Source organism: Dendrobates tinctorius, unplaced genomic scaffold, assembly GCF_039654945.1.
Source record: "Dendrobates tinctorius isolate UK_male_01 unplaced genomic scaffold, ASM3965494v1 ptg000029l, whole genome shotgun sequence".
NCBI lineage: Eukaryota > Metazoa > Chordata > Amphibia > Anura > Dendrobatidae > Dendrobates > Dendrobates tinctorius.
This window is the reverse complement of record NW_027361697.1, coordinates 33,450,466-33,470,559: the sequence shown is the minus strand read 5'-3', so window position 1 is coordinate 33,470,559 and position 20,094 is coordinate 33,450,466. Positions and strand designations below refer to the sequence as shown.

The following is a 20,094-nucleotide window of genomic DNA, read 5'->3' as shown; positions in this document are numbered from 1 at the left end:
ATGTCCTATTCTAATTTAAAAAAAATTTCACGAAAACCTCAAATGTGGCACAGCAGTAACCCTGAACCACCAAAGCAGATCAGATGAATGTGTCTGTGAACAGCAAGTTTCAAGTCCTACACAGATTCTCAATTGGATTTAGGTCTGGACTGTGACTGGCTATTCACATACATACATACAGTACATGAATATGCTTTGATCTAAACCATTCCATTATAGCTCTGGCAGTATGTTTAGGGTCGTTGTCCTGCTGGAAGGTCTGAAGTCTCTAACAGGTTTTCCTCCAGGATTGCCCTGTATTTAGCTTATTTCACCTTCCCATCAACTCTGTCCAGTTTCTCTGTCACTACTGAAAAAAAGTATAACCACAGCATGATGCTGCCGCCACCATGTTTGACGGTGGGGATGGTGTTTTCAGGTCAATGTGCAGTGTTAGTTTTCCTCCATACTTAGCATTTATCATTTATCCCAAAAAAGTCTACTTTTGTCTTATATGACCAGAGTACATTCTTCAACATGCTAACTGTGTTCCAAACATGGCTTTTTACAAACTGCAACAGGACTTCTTATGGTATGCTTTAAAAATGGCTTTCTTCTTGCCACTTTTCCACAATGGCTAGATTTGTGGAGGATTTGACTAATAGTTGTCTTGTTGACAGATTCTCTCACATAAGTTGTGGATCTGTGCAGCTTCTCCAGAATGAGCATGGGCCATGTTTCTGCTTCTCTAAATAATATTCTACTTGCTGTCAGTTTTGGTGGACAGCCATGTCTTGGAAGGTTTGCAGTTGTGCCATACTCCTTCCATTTTAGGATGATTGAACATTGCGCCATCAGATGTTCAGAGCTTGAGCTATTTTTTTTATAACTTAACTCTGCTTTACTCTTATTCACAACTTTATCCCTGACAAGTCTGGTGTGTTCCTTGGTTTTCATGATGCTGTTTGATCCTTAATTTTCTCAAACAAACCTCCAAGACCTTAACAGAACAGCTATAGTTATGCTGAGAATAAATTACACACATATGGACTCAAGTTACTAATTACCATATATACTCGAGCAAAAGCCAACTCGAGTATAAGCCGAGGCCCCTAATTTTGCCACAAAAAACTGGGAAACTTATTGACTCGAGTATAAACCTAGGGTGGGAAATGCAGCTTCTGCTGGTAAATTTCAAAAAGAAAAATTGATATCAATAAAAAGTAAAATTAATTGAGACATCAGTAAGTTCAATGTTTTTGAATATCCATATTGAATCAGGAGCCCCATATAATGCTCCATACAGTTCATGATGGCCTCATAAGATGCTCCATACAAAATACGCCCCATATAATGATCCATAAAGTTCATGATGGGCCCCATAAGATGCTCCATACAAAATACATCACATATAATGCTGCATAAAGGTTAATAATGGCCCCATAAGATGCTCCATAGAATAATATGCCCCATATGCTGCTTCATAAAGGTTATGGCCCCATAAGATGCTCCTTAAAGGTTATGGCCCCATAAGATGCTCCATAAAGGTTATGGCCACCTAAGATGCTCCATAAAGGTTAAGGGCCCCATAAGATGCTCCATAAAGGTTATGGACCCAAAAGATGTCCCATAGAATATGCACCTTATGCTGGTGCCTCTGTGAATAAAAAAAATGACATACTTCTCGTCGCTGGGGGCCAGATGCTGGTGTCCTGAGCAGGTGGGGACACCAACGTGCTATGGGGGCAAGGTGCCAGTGTCACCGCTGGCTCAGGGCCCCGGCACCTGCGATACCTGTCCCCGTTCCACCACCACGCTCTGCTCTGTCTTCCGGATCTCTGCAGTGACTGTTCAGGCAGAGGGCGTGCACTAACTATGTCATCGCGCCCTCTGACCTGAACGTCACACTCAGAGGACGCAGAGGACAGGGCGCTGCACAGCGGTGGAATGTGGACAGGTGAATATCTCATATGCTCCTCCCATCATACTCACCCCGTGCTGGTGCATCTCTGCAGTCCCTGCTTCTCCGATGCCGGCGCTCCTTCCACTGTTCAGCGGTCACGTGGTACCGCTCATTACAGTAATAAATATGTGCATATTCATTACTTTAATGAGCGGTACCATGTGACTGCTGAACACAGGAATAGCTGCGGTGCTAGAGACTATCTGAGAAGCGCGCTCCCCTCCCCCGCTGACCCCCTGGTATATGACTCGAGTATAAGCTGAGAGGGGCACTTTCAGCCTTAAAAAATGGGCTGAAAATCTCGGCTTATACTCAAGTATATACGGTATGTGAAGGAGGTTAATTGGTCATTTAGGCTTTCATATAGGGGTATCAGACTACATGGGGCTGAATAGAAATGCACGTCAGAATTTTCAGAATTTTTTTTTTTTAATTGGAAAATCATGTATCATTTCCTTTACACTTCTCTAATAATTGCTACTTTGTGTTGATATATCACATAAAATCTCAAAAAAATACATTTAAGCTTGTGGGTGTAACATGAAAAATATGGAAATGTTCACGAGGTATGAATACTTTTTTAAGGCACTGTATTTCTCTTGATAAGTTTCCTTGAAAAAGATAATTGCAGACCAATGCAACTGAAACATTTTACCTTTAGCAAACACAACTGCAGACACAGTGGCACATATAGCATTTCGATTTTGGCCATTTTAAGAGGCACAATATTAATATTAGTTTCAGCACAATAGGAGGTACAGAAGCTTTGTAGTTTTAATTCATAAAGGTGCCAGGGATATTTGACGGTACAAAATTAACAAACAAATCTAGCAGTAAGAAATTTGTAACCTTTTGTTTCAGATCCCTGCTTTCATTGTAGGGGCCATATGTAGGACCACTTTTTACCACACAGACCGCAATCTATCGCTTCCCTCTGTCTATTAAGTGGAGTCCTCTTAAGTTACGTCATGCCTCAGTCTCCCAGATCCTATTCCTCCGTCATGACCCTGCACTCTAGGGTCTTAAATTCTCCTCTCCTTAGGTCTTAATGGTAAAGGGAAGCTATCATCAGAAAATGACTTATCGTTTAAATGTTTTTCCTTCTATCACAATCTGTATTAAAAAAAAAAAATAGAATTCTTGCCCCAGTTCAAATTAGATAGCTGTCGGCCAAACTTTCATTCAGCTGACAGACGTCTCTCCCGACTCACAGATAACCATGTGAGATCATGCTCTTGTGTTCTCTATGAGAAAGCCGCTGACAGACTCTTCTGGCAGTTGCTTATCTCCACACAGAACAAAAGGATTGGTCATTTGAAGTTCAGCAGGCCGGATACTTCCCTCCTGCAACATCTGTCAGGGGAGAATTGGGAGATCCCTACGCACATTAGATAATCTGTTGATCCCACTAAGATCTATGGGTTAGATCAAATATTGGGGAAATGTCAATGTGGGCCTTTAGACTTTCACCCAACACCAATCCTATGGCTTCAGGGTATTGCATCAGTAGTTGTAAGCCAAAGTCAGGAATGGAACCTACAGAGAAAAAAAACTGTAATTAAAAGACTCACACCTCGTCTGTGTTTTGGATCAGATCCTGGTTTCGGCTTACAAATATTGATGTGTTAATAAATCCTTAGCAGACAAACTGTCTTGGCCTCCAACCCCCCACTGCTCCTAAGGTTGGCTTCAGATTCCGGTACACCGCAACTCATCTTGGGTGGCTTGGGCCCCAGTCCTAATCGTAGCAAAGGCCAACAGCAGCGCCAATGGCATTGCACACCAACATCTGTATTTTCTCCTATTGGCGCCAACCTCCCATTTACACTCTTAACAGCTCTTGGCTGTAGTCTATTATGACATAGTGGCACAGCAGTTCAGGGACACCATGCACATCCTAATGGCAATCCCAGGCTCTTCGTGGTCTTGTTGCACTATATGTGCCTCCCTGTACAGATGGCAACCAAGAAGATTAGAATTATTGAAGCCAACTGCAGCTTCCTTATCCAGAGGCAACACAAAGCATCATAATCCACTGGGTATCCTGCTAAGGAATCAGTGTTATGTACAAAGCATCATTTAAGCAATATAGGTTATGCAAGCAGAAACAGAAAAATCACTGAGCAGTCTCCAGGGTAAATTGATGTGTTGACTTAAGGAACATGCAAATAATTAAAAGATATATTTATTGTCCCTATGCAAAAAACTGGAGGGTATACAGTTGACCCCCATACATCCTAAAAGAAACTCAGCTGCAGAAAATGTGATTTAATCTGCAGCAACACTGCTAAATAAGAGAACTTCTCCTAAGAGTAATGTACTGTCTATAGCACCATAAGAACAGCAAATACCAATGTAGAAGTAGTATAGAAGTAATGCAGGGCATGACTACATGTTAGTAAATATCAAAACAATCTTTATTATTTCATTTAAGAACATTACAAAGGCACAAAGGTAGGTAAAATAAAAAATTGGAGGGGGTCTGATCAGTGCAATCAATACATTACATATATAATCAATTTATCCATTGAAAGCAATACGCTAAATCATGTAAACTAGAGTGTATACCTATATATATGCAATACATACATGTGAAAGCAATAGAGTGAAGATTAGATAGCTTTCTTGGATAAATAATGAAAACTTGTACATTACCAAAATGACTATAAGACCCGACAGCCACCCACAACCCGACGCGCATTGCACCCCTTGACAAAGCATATATGCGAAACCCACATCAGGTTTCAGATGGCTGCCTAATCACAGAAACTCACTCAGCTTTTATGCACACTCACTGATTACAAGCAAACAGGTCACAGGTGAGGATGTTTCCTTTAGTAGCCATTCAAACTCATTTGTGTCAACTTCTGTGCATGTTATCAGGCCAAAATCACCAGGGTATGTGAACTTTTGATCAGGGTCATTTGGATGTTTTGGGTTGTCATTATAATTTAAAAAGAGAAAACACAGTAGTTTGACAATAAATGGCTTCACCCCACCACTAACTATGACTGGAGAAAAGGTTTTGGCGTTATCATTCATATTCTCTGAATAAAGGCCAGAAAGCAAAAATTCTTCCGGGGTATGTAAACTTTTGAGCACAACTGTATGTATATACAGTGGGGAAAAAAAGTATTTAGTCAGTCAGCAATAGTGCAAGTTCCACCACTTAAAAAGATGAGAGGCGTCTGTAATTTACATCATAGGTAGACCTCAACTATGGGAGACAAACTGAGAAAAAAAAATCCAGAAAATCACATTGTCTGTTTTTTTTTCATTTTATTTGCATATTATGGTGGAAAATAAGTATTTGGTCAGAAACAAGCAATCAAGATTTCTGGCTCTCACAGACCTGTAACTTCTTTAAGAGTCTCCTCTTTCCTCCACTCATTACCTGTAGTAATGGCACCTGTTTAAACTTGTTATCAGTATAAAAAGACACCTGTGCACACCCTCAAACAGTCTGACTCCAAACTCCACTATGGTGAAGACCAAAGAGCTGTCAAAGGACGCCAGAAACAAAATTGTAGCCCTGCACCAGGCTGGGAAGACTGAATCTGCAATAGCCAACCAGCTTTGAGTGAAGAAATCAACTGTGGGAGCAATAATTAGAAAATGGAAGACATACAAGACCACTGATAATCTCCCTCGATCTGGTGCTCCACGCAAAATCCCACCCCGTGGGGTCAGAATGATCACAAGAACGGTGAGCAAAAATCCCAGAACCACGCAGGGGGACCTAGTGAATGAACTGCAGAGAGCTGGGACCAATGTAACAAGGCCTACCATAAGTAACACACTACGCCACCATGGACTCAGATCCTGCAGTGCCAGACGTGTCCCACTGCTTAAGCCTGTACATGTCCGGGCCCGTCTGAAGTTTGCTAGAGAGCATTTGGATGATCCAGAGGAGTTTTGGGAGAATGTCCTATGGTCTGATGAAACCAAACTGGAACTGTTTGGTAGAAACACAACTTGTCGTGTTTGGAGGAAAAAGAATACTGAGTTGCATCCATCAAACACCATACCTACTGTAAAGCATGGTGGTGGAAACATCATGCTTTGGGGCTGTTTCTCTGCAAAGGGGCCAGGACGACTGATCCGGGTACATGAAAGAATGAATGGGGCCATGTATCGTGAGATTTTGAGTGCAAACCTCCTTCCATCAGCAAGGGCATTGAAGATGAAACGTAGCTGGGTCTTTCAACATGACAATAATCCAAAGCACACCGCCAGGGCAACGAAGGAGTGGCTTCGTAAGAAGCATTTCAAGGTCCTGGAGTGGCCTAGCCAGTCTCCAGATCTCAATCCTATAGAAAACCTTTGGAGGGAGTTGAAAGTCCGTGTTGCCAAGCGAAAAGCCAAAAACATCACTGCTCTAGAGGAGATCTGCATGGAGGAATGGGCCAACATACCAACAACAGTGTGTGGCAACCTTGTGAAGACTTACAGAAAACGTTTGACCTCTGTCATTGCCAACAAAGGATATATCACAAAGTATTGAGATGAAATTTTGTTTCTGACCAAATACTTATTTTCCACCATAATATGCAAATAAAATGAAAAAAAAACAGACAATGTGATTTTCTGGATTTTTTTTTCTCAGTTTGTCTCCCATAGTTGAGGTCTACCTATGATGTAAATTACAGACGCCTCTCATCTTTTTAAGTGGTGGAACTTGCACTATTGCTGACTGACTAAATACTTTTTTTCCCCACTGTATATATATATATATATATACGGTATATAACTACACAGGTATATTTATACCTGCTACTCTGCCTGATATTGTGGTATGCCTCCAATTGATAATTGATTATATACACTTTGTAAAAACCTTTAAAAAAAAAAAAATAATTAAAGTTTAATTTTTAACAATAGTTTTTGCAGTGTATCCTCTTTTCTCCTTAATGTTAATATGTTAAGGAAATGTGCTGTGATATTACATTTATGGGGGTATCCAGCCTCTAAATTTGTTTCATGGATTGGGCTTTAACACTTAGTCCTGCATCAATTCTATATTGGTATTTGCATGAATAAAGATATTATGCTTTGGTGAAAATCCAAAATAACCTGTAAGGTTTTTCAGTTATGTAACCCTAGGTATTTAAGCCTTTTTGGGGGCGGAAGATTAGCCATTACCGGGGTAATTAATAGATTTTCATGCTCTTCTGGGTTTAAACATTAGAAGCCTACTTCTGCCAGCTGTATAGCAATTTTAGTAAATCGAGAAGTGGAGGCAAAATTTATTCTGAAAGTTTGGACATCTGAATGAATGTGTGGCACAGTCCAATTGGCTGCCTAACGAGTTTTCTGATTCGGGAATTCTAATTTATAACTACTACAGGTTTTCTGGAGTCCGGGTAAGTTCATGCTTGCAGTCACGAGAAGAGCATATAATGCATTTATTCATGATGAAATGGCAGCGTTCTCTGAAGACGGTGGCGCTGTGCTTTCTCAGATATTCCTTGACTAGCTATTAGACCTTTCCTGCTGCCAAGCTCATTTAGGTTTAATTGAGGTGAAGGAAGTAATGCTGTGCAATGCTGGCTCTATGTGAGACCTCTACTGTATCCAAGATTATTAGCTTGTTTTTGCTTCTTCTCTCCATGTAGGAAAAAGAGAAGAAATACATGCTACCTTTGGACAATCTGAAAGTCCGTGATGTGGAAAAAGGCTTCATGTCCAGCAAACACATCTTTGCACTGTTCAACACTGAGCAACGGTATGATGGGGAAAATCCAAAAATTAAAGTATGACAAACTTTATATGATTCCAGAGAAAGTTTTCTTTTTTTTCATTGTATCCAAAAATATGAAATATTTTTTTCCCACCAAATTCCCAGATGGAGAAGTATACTTTTTCATGATTACACCATGTTTTCTGCTAACTGGACCACGGTGCCCTATTGCCATCACATAGAAGAGGCGATCAGTTAGCTAATGCTTGGCTAATAATGCAATTCTTATTGTTAAGAATACCAGAAGGCCAGAAAGAAATCTAAAAAGACAAATGTTAACAGTGTCAAACTATTTGGACCCTCAACGATCCCAAAATTAGAGCAATGGGTTTTTTTATAGCACTTTTTTTTAATTGAGTGGAGATGCACATGCTTGACCTCCACTTCATTCACTTTCTATGGTACTGATGGAATTATCTGAGTGTTGTACTTTGCTTTGTCCCATTGACAATGAATGAGGTCGAGTATGCGCTCCTCCACCACATTCAAGATAAGATCAGTACGGTAAGTTTTTCAATATCCTATGATTTTGGGATACCTTCCTATCTTGAGAATAACTCCTTAAATATCTTAAAAATCTATGGTTAAGTGCATAGGTTCTATAATTTTAATGGGCCAGGTCCTCAACACACAGATGTTTGACTCAGACGAAAGTACATGTTTTTTCAATGGGCGGAGAAGAGGTGCACAAGCAGCTGCTAGACACCTCTCTTGGTGGCTAATCTCCCAGGGAAACAAAAAAAATTCTGCCATTGAAATTCCACATTCTTGATCTTTCTCGTCACCATCATCATCTGTTAGGGGAGAGTCGAGAAGCCCATATACTCATTAAATGGTAGACTGATTCCACCAAAATTACTGAGATCAGGTAACTTTAATGGGTATGGGGACCAGTACAGAGGAATGACAGACAAAAGAATCATTGGTTTTGGTGTTGAACTGAGAATAATGGTTGCCATCTTTAATTTCTCTGTTAAGATAATGGTACATCCAGTAAAACTGATTATTTGTTGGAAACATCAATAACAATATTTTGTTTTGGTTTTTAGTTATAGAAATTGAATAAAAGAAAAAGGGCTGTGAGAATCATGTGGGAATAGTGGATGAGGGCAGGTATATCTCGCCCAGATACCTTTCCTATGTGGCCTAGTCTGGTCAGTATCGCACCTGGTTACTAATGAATAATGGGAGGCGGATATAAAAGGATGCCAGGTGGTTGTGTGAGTGTCTCAGCCTGGGAACACAGAGAGCCTGTCTGTGTGAGAAACACACATGAGTGAAAGCAGTGCCCACTGCAACTGTGGTTTGGCTAGACGGGAGAAGCCTGCCAGTTGGTAGTTAGGTTGTACCGTATATACTCGTGTATAAGCCGAGATTTTCAGCCCATTTTTTTGGGCTGAAAGTCCCCCTCTCGGCTTATACACAAGTCATATACCGGGGGGATCGGCGGGGGAGGGGGAGCGGGGGTGTCAGATCATACTCACCCTTCTCTGCAGCTCCCCTGCTTGTTACATGTTGTCCGCGCTGCTCTCTTCCTGCTTCAGCTGTCAAATGGTACCCGCTCATTAAATATGCGCATATTTAATGAGCGGGTGCCACGTGACCGCTGAACCAGGAAGAGAGCAGCGCCGACAAACATGGAACAAGCAGAGGAGCTTCAGAGACAAGCGCCAGGACCCGGTGAGTATGAACGGGGGGTGGGGAGGCATATTCACCTGTCCCTGCGCTCTGCTGTCTTGCGTCCTCTGCAGTGACATTCAGGTCAGAGAGCGCTATCGCTCTCTGCCTGCACAGTCACTGCAGAGCGCAACGCTGATGAGCAGGGGGCAGCGACTGAGGTGAGTATACAGGTTTTTGGTTTTTTTTTTGTAAGGGAGGCAGCGGCAGCAGCAACATGATGGGGGCACTCACTGTGCATGATAACTGGGGCCACTCACTGTGCATTATAACTGGGGCCACTCACTGTGCAGCAAAACTGGGGCCACTCACTGTGCAAATAACTGGGGCCACTCACTGTGCAGATAACTGGGGCCACACACTGTACAGATAACTGGGGCCACTCACTGTGCATGATAACTGGGGCCACTCACTGTGCATGATAACTGGGGCCACTCACTGTGCAGCAAAGCTGGGGCCACTCACTGTGCAAATAACTGGGGCCACTCACTGTGCAGATAACTGGGGCCACACACTGTACAGATAACTGGGGCCACTCACTGTGCAGCAAAGCTGGGGCCACTCACTGTGCATAACTGGGGCCACACACTGTACAGATAACTGGGGCCACTCACTGTGCAGCAAAGCTGGGGCCACTCACTGTGCAGCAAAGCTGGGGCCACTCACTGTGCATAACTGGGGCCACTCACTGTGCATGATAACAGGGGCCACTCACTGTGCATAACTGGGGCCACTCACTGTGCATGATAACTGGGGCCACTCACTGTGCATGATAACTGGGGCCACTCACTGTGCATGATAACTGGGGCCACTCACTGTGCAGCAAAGCTGGGGCCACTCACTGTGCAAATAACTGGGGCCACTCACTGTGCAGATAACTGGGGCCACACACTGTACAGATAACTGGGGCCACTCACTGTGCAGCAAAGCTGGGGCCACTCACTGTGCATAACTGGGGCCACACACTGTACAGATAACTGGGGCCACTCACTGTGCAGCAAAGCTGGGGCCACTCACTGTGCAGCAAAGCTGGGGCCACTCACTGTGCATAACTGGGGCCACTCACTGTGCATGATAACAGGGGCCACTCACTGTGCATAACTGGGGCCACTCACTGTGCATGATAACTGGGGCCACTCACTGTGCATGATAACTGGGGCCACTCACTGTGCATGATAACTGGGGCCACTCACTGTGCATGATAACTGGGGCCACTCACTGTGCATGATAACTGGGGCCACTCACTGTGCACATAACTGGGGCCACTCACTGTGCATGATAACTGGGGCCACTCACTGTGCATGATAACTGGGGCCACTCACTGTGCATGATAACTGGGGCCACTCACTGTGCACATAACTGGGGCCACTCACTGTGCACATAACTGGGGCCACTCACTGTGCATGATAACTGGGGCCACTCACTGTGCACATAACTGGGGCCACTCACTGTGCACATAACTGGGGCCACTCACTGTGCACATAACTGGGGCCACTCACTGTGCACATAACTGGGGCCACTCACTGTGCATCCTAACTGGGGCCACTCACTGTGCATCCTAACTGGGGCCACTCACTGTGCATCCTAACTGGGGCCACTCACTGTGCATCATAACTGGGGCCACTCACTGTGCATCATAACTGGGGCCACTCACTGTGCATGATAACTGGGGCCACTCACTGTGCATCATAACTGGGGCCACACACTGCAGATAACTGAGGCCACTCACTGTGCACCCTCGGCTTATACACGAGTCAATAAGTTTTCCCAGTTTTTTGTGGCAAAATTATGGCGGTCGGCTTATACTCGGGTCGGTTTATACTCGAGTATATACAGTACCTTGTTTTGTTAGTGCCGGACAGGCAAGGATTTGTTTTATGTTTTATTTCCTTTATGCATTGCTTTCACCGTTAATAAACCTGACCCAGTGTCAGTTATATCCAGATCCCGGCACTGCGCCTGAGTTTCATGCTGAACGCACGTGACCTTTGACCCCAGCAAAGGCGATCCCGGAGTGTTTTATCACAGGCCCCATAGAAAGATAAAAATAGGTTCACCATTTTAATTCAAGGTTTTACCAGCACTGACAATAGCGTTTGGTGTAAGTTTCTACATTCATTGCCTTTTCTTGATAGCCAAGAAATTCCCTTGAGTTTTGCATAGGTTCTTGCCAGGCTGTAGCATTCTGTAACAGGCTAAGTGGTGGAACTACTGTGGTGTGATCAAAGTAGAGTCTGGAGGGGCATGACTAGGTGCCTCACCAAGTCCGAATGCCCAGTAGCTGAAGATACCACTATCCAAGGAGAGATGAGGGATACTGAACCAGGCGCTACGTCAGGACTGATCTCAGGTAGATGGCAGCTGACCCCCAATGGACAGGAGGGAAGAACAGCTAGGAATGGTAGATTCAGAAAGTACTGGCTGGTACGGATGGTATAGTGGCTAGCACGATGGACACACAGGCAGTCTGATACTGACGGGCACGACTGATATCCTGGCAGTCAGGTACCGGCAGGCAATACTGATATACAGACAGGTAGGCGGGCATGGCTGATAGGCAGGAACAGCTGATAGGTAGGCAGGTGGGCATGGCTGATAGGCAGGCAGATATGGCTGATAGGCAGGCAGGCAGGTGGACTGACGTACAGTGCAAGTATACTGGAACATGAGCACAGGGACCTGAGAATTAGCAAGCGTGTTAAAAACAAACTATAACTTTGCACAGGCATCTACATGCAGGTGGGGATGCCTTAAATAGTACTTGTCTCCCAGCCATCGGCTTGGGACACTTTAGGGCGATGTGTGCATGGCCCCTAAAAGAAGGAAGGCGTGCGTGCCCAAGCACAGTGCCTGAGGATCTGCGCGCTGTGCACATACCATGGACATCAGCAGGAGAGGAGGGAGGAAGTGCAGAACCACGGCGGTGAGTGAGTCGGCGTCTCAGCCGGGAAATGGAGGCAGAGGGCAGAGATGCCGGCGCTACAGATTCTCATATTACATTAAATTTATGGACATCCTTGGTTGGGTTTCTTTACCTGTGTGAATTGGATGGGTTGTTATCATTATCTGGTGAGAATTTCATATCAACAGCACCTTTAGATATAGATTTACTTAGAAAATTGGTGTTGTGTTATACTTATATACTTATTTCATTCGCTACATATACCTACCTAGGTATTTTTTTACCATTGCGTTATGCACAGCTTTCAAAGATGAATCCTCGGATTAGACATTGCATTCTGTAAGCCAGTTAGATGAGTTATAGTTTACTGTGGCTCCTCCATTGAAAATGTCATACAGAATATTTTTCTCAGAAATGTTTTTATTCCTCTAAAACAAAATGTCAAGCAAATTGAGTATGATTATACTTTCACTGTCACTGGCCAGCACTGAACTACTGAAGACAAGGTTATACTCTTAAAGAAATCTCTGTGTGGACACCATGACTGTTCTACTCATTGCATCATTTTCCTTAAGACAAATGTTTTTAGTAGAATGCAGAAGAAAAAGCTATTGGATTGGTTTAAAATCTGCAGCAAATCCACAATACTGTTCACTTGCAGATATTTTTGTAGATTTATTATTTCCCATTGACGTCTATAGGAAAAATCTCTAACAATTCCATGCTCAATGCAAAAGAACGATGTCCATTGGAAAAATTCTGCAACAAGTGAATGAGAGGTGGAAAATCTCATCCATATACCTGGTACTGTTATCTGCTGCAAATTTTACCTGTACAAATATGAATGTAAAATCTCCAACATTTCTGAATAATGAGTCTGCTTTCCCTTAAAAGTGTTGTCTCATCCATGGAGTATGCCATAAATGTTCAATAGATGTGAGCTCCAAAGGGTTGAACTGGGGCACATGTGGCCCACCAGTGAAATTGATTTTGTGAGCTCACCTTCTGTCTACGGTATTTAATAACATAAAAATAGTGGTGGGCAAACCCCTGAATGTTCGGGTCTAGAAGGTTTGGCCAAACAGTTTAAAAAAAGTTTGGGTACCAGAACAGTACCTGAACCTGGACCCAATTCACTTGAATGGGGGGCCAGAACAGCCAGTGTTACAGCGTGGCAAACACTGCTTCTGATTAGCAGTAAAATCATTATCAATATTTTTATTATTTTTGATAACCAGCATGGCAAAACTGACAGCTGCGGGCCGCCACCCTGAGCTGTCAGCTTTATCATGGCTGGTTATCAAGAATAGAGAAGTCCCCATACTGTTTTTTTAAATTATTTAAATAAATAATTTGAAAAAACGAGAGGGGTCTCCCACATTTTTGACAACCAGCCAAGCTAAAGCAGACAGCTGTGAGCTTATATTCTCAGGCTGGTAATGGGCCCATATCCCCCTGTCTAAAAACGGCAGCCCGCAGCCGCCCCAGAAAAGGCGCATCTATTAGATGCGCCAATTCTGGCGCTTTGCCCAGCTCTTCCCACTTGCCCTGTGGCTGTGGCAAGTTGGATAATACAGTCATATGTAAAAGTTTGGGCACCCCTATTAATGTTAACCTTTTTTCTTTATAACAATTTTGTTTTTTGTAACAGGTACTTCAGTTTCATATATCTAATAACTGATGGACTCAGTTATATTTCTGGATTCAAATGAGGTTTATTGTACTAACAGAAAATGTGCAATCTGCATTTAAACAAAATTTGACCGGTGCAAAAGTATGGGCACCCTTATCATTCTCTTGATTTGAACACTCCTAACTACTTTTTACTGACTTCCTGAAGCACTAAATTGGTTTTGTAACCTCATTGAGCTTTGAACTTCATAGCCAGGTGTATCAAATCATGAGAAAAGGTATTTAAAGTGGCCACTTGCAAGTAGTTCTCCTATTTGATTCTCCTATGAAGAGTGGCATCATGGGCTCCTCAAAACAACTCTCAAATGATCTGAAAACAAAGATTATTCAACATAGCTTTTCAGGGGAAGGATACAAAAAGTTGTCTCAGAGATTTAACCTGTCAGTTTCCACTGTGAGGAACATAGTAAGGAAATGGAAGAACACAGGTACAGTTCTTGTTAAGCCCAGAAGTGGCAGGCCAAGAAAAATATCAGAAAGGCAGAGAAGAAGAATGGTGAGAACAGTCAAGGACAATCCACAGACCACCTCCAAAGACCTGCAGCATCATCTTGCTGCAGATGGTGTCACTGTGCATCGGTCAACAATACAGCGCATGCATAACGCCTTTTTGTATGACCAAACAACTCAATCTTTGTTTCATCAGTCCACAGGACCGTCTTCCAAAATGTAACTGGCTTGTCCAAATGTGCTTTTGCATTTTGAGTTGTTTGGTCATACAAAAAGGCGTTATGCATGCGCTGTATTGTTGACCAATGCACAGTGACACCATCTGCAGCAAGATGATGCTGCAGGTCTTTGGAGGTGGTCTGTGGATTGTCCTTGACTGTTCTCACCATTCTTCTTCTCTGCCTTTCTGATATTTTTCTTGGCCTGCCACTTCTGGGCTTAACAAGAACTGTACCTGTGTTCTTCCATTTCCTTACTATGTTCCTCACAGTGGAAACTGACAGGATAAATCTCTGAGACAACTTTTTGTATCCTTCCCCTGAAAAGCTATGTTGAATAATCTTAGTTTTCTGATCATTTGAGAGTTGTTTTGAGGAGCCCATGATGCCACTCTTCATAGGAGAATCAAATAGGAGAACTACTTGCAAGTGGCCACTTTAAATATCTTTTCTCATGATTTGATACACCTGGCTATGAAGTTCAAAGCTCAATGAGGTTACAAAACCAATTTAGTGCTTCAGGAAGTCAGTAAAAAGTAGTTAGGAGTGTTCAAATCAAGAAAACGATAAGGGTGCCCATACTTTTGCACCGGTTAAATTTTGTTTAAATGCAGATTGCACATTTTCTGTTAGTACAATAAACCTCATTTGAATCCAGAAATATAACTGAGTCCATCAGTTATTAGATATATGAAACTGAAATAGCTGTTGCAAAAACCAAAATTGTTATAAAGAAAAAAGGTTAACATTAATAGGGGTGCCCAAACTTTTACATATGACTGTATGTGATTGGGGTTGATGTCAGCTGTTTTATGGCCACTTACATCAAGCACACAAGTTAGTAAAGGAGAGGCATCTATAAGATGCCTATCCACTATACTAACCCCATAGTAAGTTTTGAAATAAACACACAGCCAGAATTAAATCCTTTATTTGAAATAAATGACATATACTCCTTTTATTTGAAATACAAATATAAAACAAATTGTTACTCACCTTATGCCCATTCTATTGAAGCCCTCGTCCCCCTGTAAATAAGAGAAAATAATAAACAAAAATGATACTCACCTTACACCTAATCCACCAATGATCATGTCCCCTGTAAGAAAAGAAAAATAATAAACAACTATATCCCCCACCTGTCTGATGTGAAGATAATCTGTAATGTCCCACGACAATTCTGATGATTTGGAGACCAGTCACATCAGTGACTGCTCTTCCAGTCATCCAGCTTACACTGACAGGAGAATAATCGCCCCTGTCAGTGTGTAGTGCTGAGCTCCCAAGTGTGAAAATTCACCAAACTTACGGCGCCACTCACAGAGTTGTAAAATCTATTTCCAACTCCGTCCAGTGGCCTTTGGGTACTAAAAACTCAGGTTGGCCTCATAATTTCCCTTCTCAGAGGAGACCCTCAGTCATGGGTCTTTTCAGTACCACCAGACTGGTTCACTGGCTCGTCAGTTAACTAATTTTTTTGTGGCCAAGAAGCAGATATATGATGAACCAGACCATGCAGCTTTAGCTGAGTCCAACCTCAGGGCTCTATACCAGGGAGACCTCATTGCGGAGAATTATTGTTCCCAATTTCGGAGATGGTCTATAGGAACGGAGTGGAATGATGCCTCTCTCCGCAGTAGTTTCCTTACTGATTTGAATGATCAGGTTAAAGATTTGCTGGTCTATCGCTCTCCCCCAGTGTTTCTTGAAGCCACCATGATTTTAGCAGTCCATCTAGACAGGAGAAAACGAGAACGGATTCGGGAAAAATTATCGTTTGGACGGGACTGCTCTTGCTTTTGCCAATTGTTGTTTCTTTTTCTGATAAACATCGTGAGTATTATACTTTTGTTGTTTGGGATGGTTGAGATAATTTTTTTGGATGCCGCTGTAGCTAAGAAGCTGGGGGTTCCACTAATTTCCTTAGATTCTTCTATAAAGTTATCCTCCTTGAATAATCAGATTGTAGAGTTCCATACTGTGGAGCCTGTGTCCCTCACCACTGGTTGTTTTTACAGGGAGGAGGTATCCTTTTTCATCCTACAGGACCTCCCTGCTGCAGCAGTTTTGGGTATTTCATGGCTTTGTGCACACAAACCTATTATTGACTGGGAGGGAGGGGATATTGTCAGGTGGTCCTCCAGGTGTAGATCTCACTGTATGCCCATGCTGTCCCAGTTGGTGGGCTCTATCTCGTGGGTCCCTTGGTACTTGGGAGAGTTTCCACATGTGTTTTCTGAGGAGGCTGCCACTACATAGAACTTTTATTTCCCATCCAAATTAATAAGGGGGTGAAATTGCCGAAGGGTGAATTTTTAATTTTTGTCAGAACCTACTCGCCTTGAGAGATTATATAAAGGAGAATTTGGCTAATGGGTTTATTCACCCCTCCAAATCCCCTGTGGGAGCGGGGTTTTTTGTTTCCAAAAAGGATGGGGGTTTGCACCCTTGTATTGATTATTTGGAGCTTAATCAGATTACTGCACGTAACGAGTACCCCCTTCTACTCATTTCCGATATGTTTAATCAACCTCTTGGGATTAATTGGTTCACCAAGCTGGATCTTAGGGGAGCCTATAACCTTGTCTGCATCAAGAGGGGCGATGAGTGTAAAACGTCCTTCAGTACCCCAGAAGGCCACAATGAATATCGTGTCATGTCCTTTGGGCTTTGTAACGCCCCAGGTGTATTTCAGGCGCTGGTCAATTATGTTTTTCGAAACCTCCTGGGTATCTGTATCATCGTTTACATTTATGATATCCTTATCTTTTCCAAGGACCTTGGGACACATAGGGCCCATGTGTGTGTTGTTCTGAGATTAGAGGATCGTCATGTGTTTGTGCAGAATACAAACAGCATCTTAAAGGCCAGTACTCACACAGATATAGATATAGATGCAGAGTACACATAGCGGTTTAAAGGACAGTACTCCCACAGGCAAGGGGCGCAAAGCAGACACAGCTGCTTAAAGGACATTGCTTCCACAGGCAAGGGAGTACAGAGTACACATAGTGACTTAAAGGACCGTACTGCCACAGATATGGGCGCAGAGTACACACAGTGGCTTTTAGCTCAGTACTAGGACAGTATTCACACAGATATAGGAGTACATCCTCTTTCTTCTGTAATTTAGGTTCCCATCCTAGGTCCCCATGCTTTGATGGGTGGTGTGGGACAGTTCCAGCAGTCTCTGATACACTCCACCATCTCAGGAATGTCTGGGGGGAGACTCGGCGGCATCTTAGGAACACAGGGGAGAGAATGAAGAGCAGGATGATAATCACCGTTAACCAGGGCTCAAGCTCAGGGTTGAGGATAGGGTCTAGGTGTAAACTAAGAACCTTAACATTTTTTTTTTCAAATAAAGGACTGTGGCTGTGTTTTCATTTACAATACAACTGTAGGATTAGTATTGGATAGGTGTCTTATAGACGCCTCTCATTACTAAGCCATGGGCTTGATGTCCCCAGACAATACAAAGGTGACATCAACCCCACAAATATCAACCTTACTTGCCCACAGGGCAAGTGGGAAGAGCAAGGCAAAGCGCCAGAACTGGCACATCTTTAGATGCGCCTTTTGGGGGCAACTGCGGGCTGCTATTTTTAGGGTGGGGGGGCCAATATTCATGGACCCTTACCAGCCTGAGAATACCAGCATCCAGATGTCTGCCTTAGCTTAGATAGTTGTCAAAAACGGGGGGCCCCATGCCATTTTTTAAAATTATTTATTTAAATAATTAAATAAAACAGCAGAGGAACCCCTCTATTCTTGATAACCAGCCTTGCTAAAGCTGACAGCTGAGGGTTGCAGCACTCAGCTCTCAGGTTTGCCTGACTGGTTATCAAAAATAAAGGGGAACCCACACCATTCTTTTTTTTAATTATTTATTTAGAGCGCAAGCGCCGGCTGATGAATACTCACATCAGCTGCTGCATGCTCTCGTTTTTAGTGGCAGCAGGCATAGGCTGGTGGGAGTAGTGGTTCCATTAGCTGACACCAGTGACCTAAGATAAACATTTTACCTCCAGTCACAGCTGCAGGCTCAAGCTGTCACTTGACAGCGTTGGAACCGCCGCTCTCTGACCGGCGGTAATGATTTTACCGCCGATCAGAGGCAATGTCATGTATGTGCACGACAGCATGGCAAACACTGGATGTTTGGGCCCCCCACTCAAGTGAATAGGGTCCGGGTACTGTTATGGTACCAGAACTGATCGTTTTTTAACTGTTCGACTGAACCCTCTTGACCCGAATATCCAGGGGTTTGCCCATCACTATTTTTGACCACATATAAATTCAACTTTGAATTGGTCATCTTTAACTTAGAAGATGATTCCATTCCAGGGAGATAGGGAACATATTCTGTGTCAACAGAATTAGTTCACTGATAGATCCACTATTAACTCATTCTGTAGTCTGCAATCCACAGTGATAAAGGGAGGAAGTACTGTAGAAGCCAAATGGTCCAAAAAATTTTAATGAAACCATATTCTAAAATTGTTTATAGCCAGAAATGCAAGCATTAAAATAAATAAATTAGATCCATGTGTGAAATAAAAGCACAAATTAAGATGGACTTTTGAGTTCTTAAATTCAGTTACAACAACCAGGAAATGGGTATTTTCCTTAACACAAAACTATATAATAAGGCGACTAACACTTCTTTTATATGCAAACTAACTGATAACTCCTGAAAGTTTCTATATACTGTAACTGTTTTTATTCAAGATACAATGTCAGAAACACTCAGCCATGTTGTTTAGAAATGTAAACAGTGGCAGCCAGAATAGACACAGGGGATCACTAAAATATTTGGCAAAAGCACCACCGTCAAAGAACTAGAGCATCCTTTTTCCCTCCAGACTTGCTTCTGCCTTTGCCTGTCCTGCTCTGCCCCTGCTCTCTTTGCTTGCAGTTCTCATATGGTTCTCGTATATTGTCATTTTCAGGCGTTTCCTGTTTGGTGAATAGCTTCCCCAATCATGTATACAAAAGGGCAGAATTACACTGCAGTATGCTACTACGAACACATTGAAAGACTAGTATAGATAGAGTAGGATGCATCTTCCGTATATATATAGAGGTCAGTATTGGCAAACTTAACCTATTTGTTTTCAGAAGCGTTAATTATAGATAATCTCTTGAAAACCACAGTCTTTTTGGAACATGGGAGCAATTTATGCTGTTTGCAGCAAATTAAGGAAAATCCAACCAATTTATGATTATCATTGATGTAGGTTTTGGAATAAAACAACATCATTTAGATAAATAAGCATATGCAAAGCCATTTCCCCCCTATATATCTCTATTAATCATAACCTATAACAAGATAAATAACACATCAACAAAGACAATAGGTTTTTTTAAGGAGTTGGCCACTACTTTTTTATTGATGGTCAAGGGATAGGTCATGTTTGATCCATTGGGGACACACTCAGCACCCCACACTCATCATCTGTTACTGGTGCTA

The 20,094-nt window shown here is 42.6% G+C and overlaps 1 protein-coding gene across 1 annotated transcript in view; it reads left to right on the top strand.

Moving 5' to 3' along the window:
- Positions 1-7,565: 7,565 nt before the first annotated feature.
- Positions 7,566-20,094, top strand: part of LOC141085906 (dynamin-2-like) — a 261,566-nt gene continuing 249,037 nt past the window's right edge. Inside the window, exon 1 of the mRNA XM_073571530.1 lies at positions 7,566-7,667. Within this exon, the coding sequence (XP_073427631.1) occupies positions 7,576-7,667 (92 nt within the window). The 5' untranslated portion in view covers positions 7,566-7,575. The remainder of the gene's footprint in view (positions 7,668-20,094) is intronic.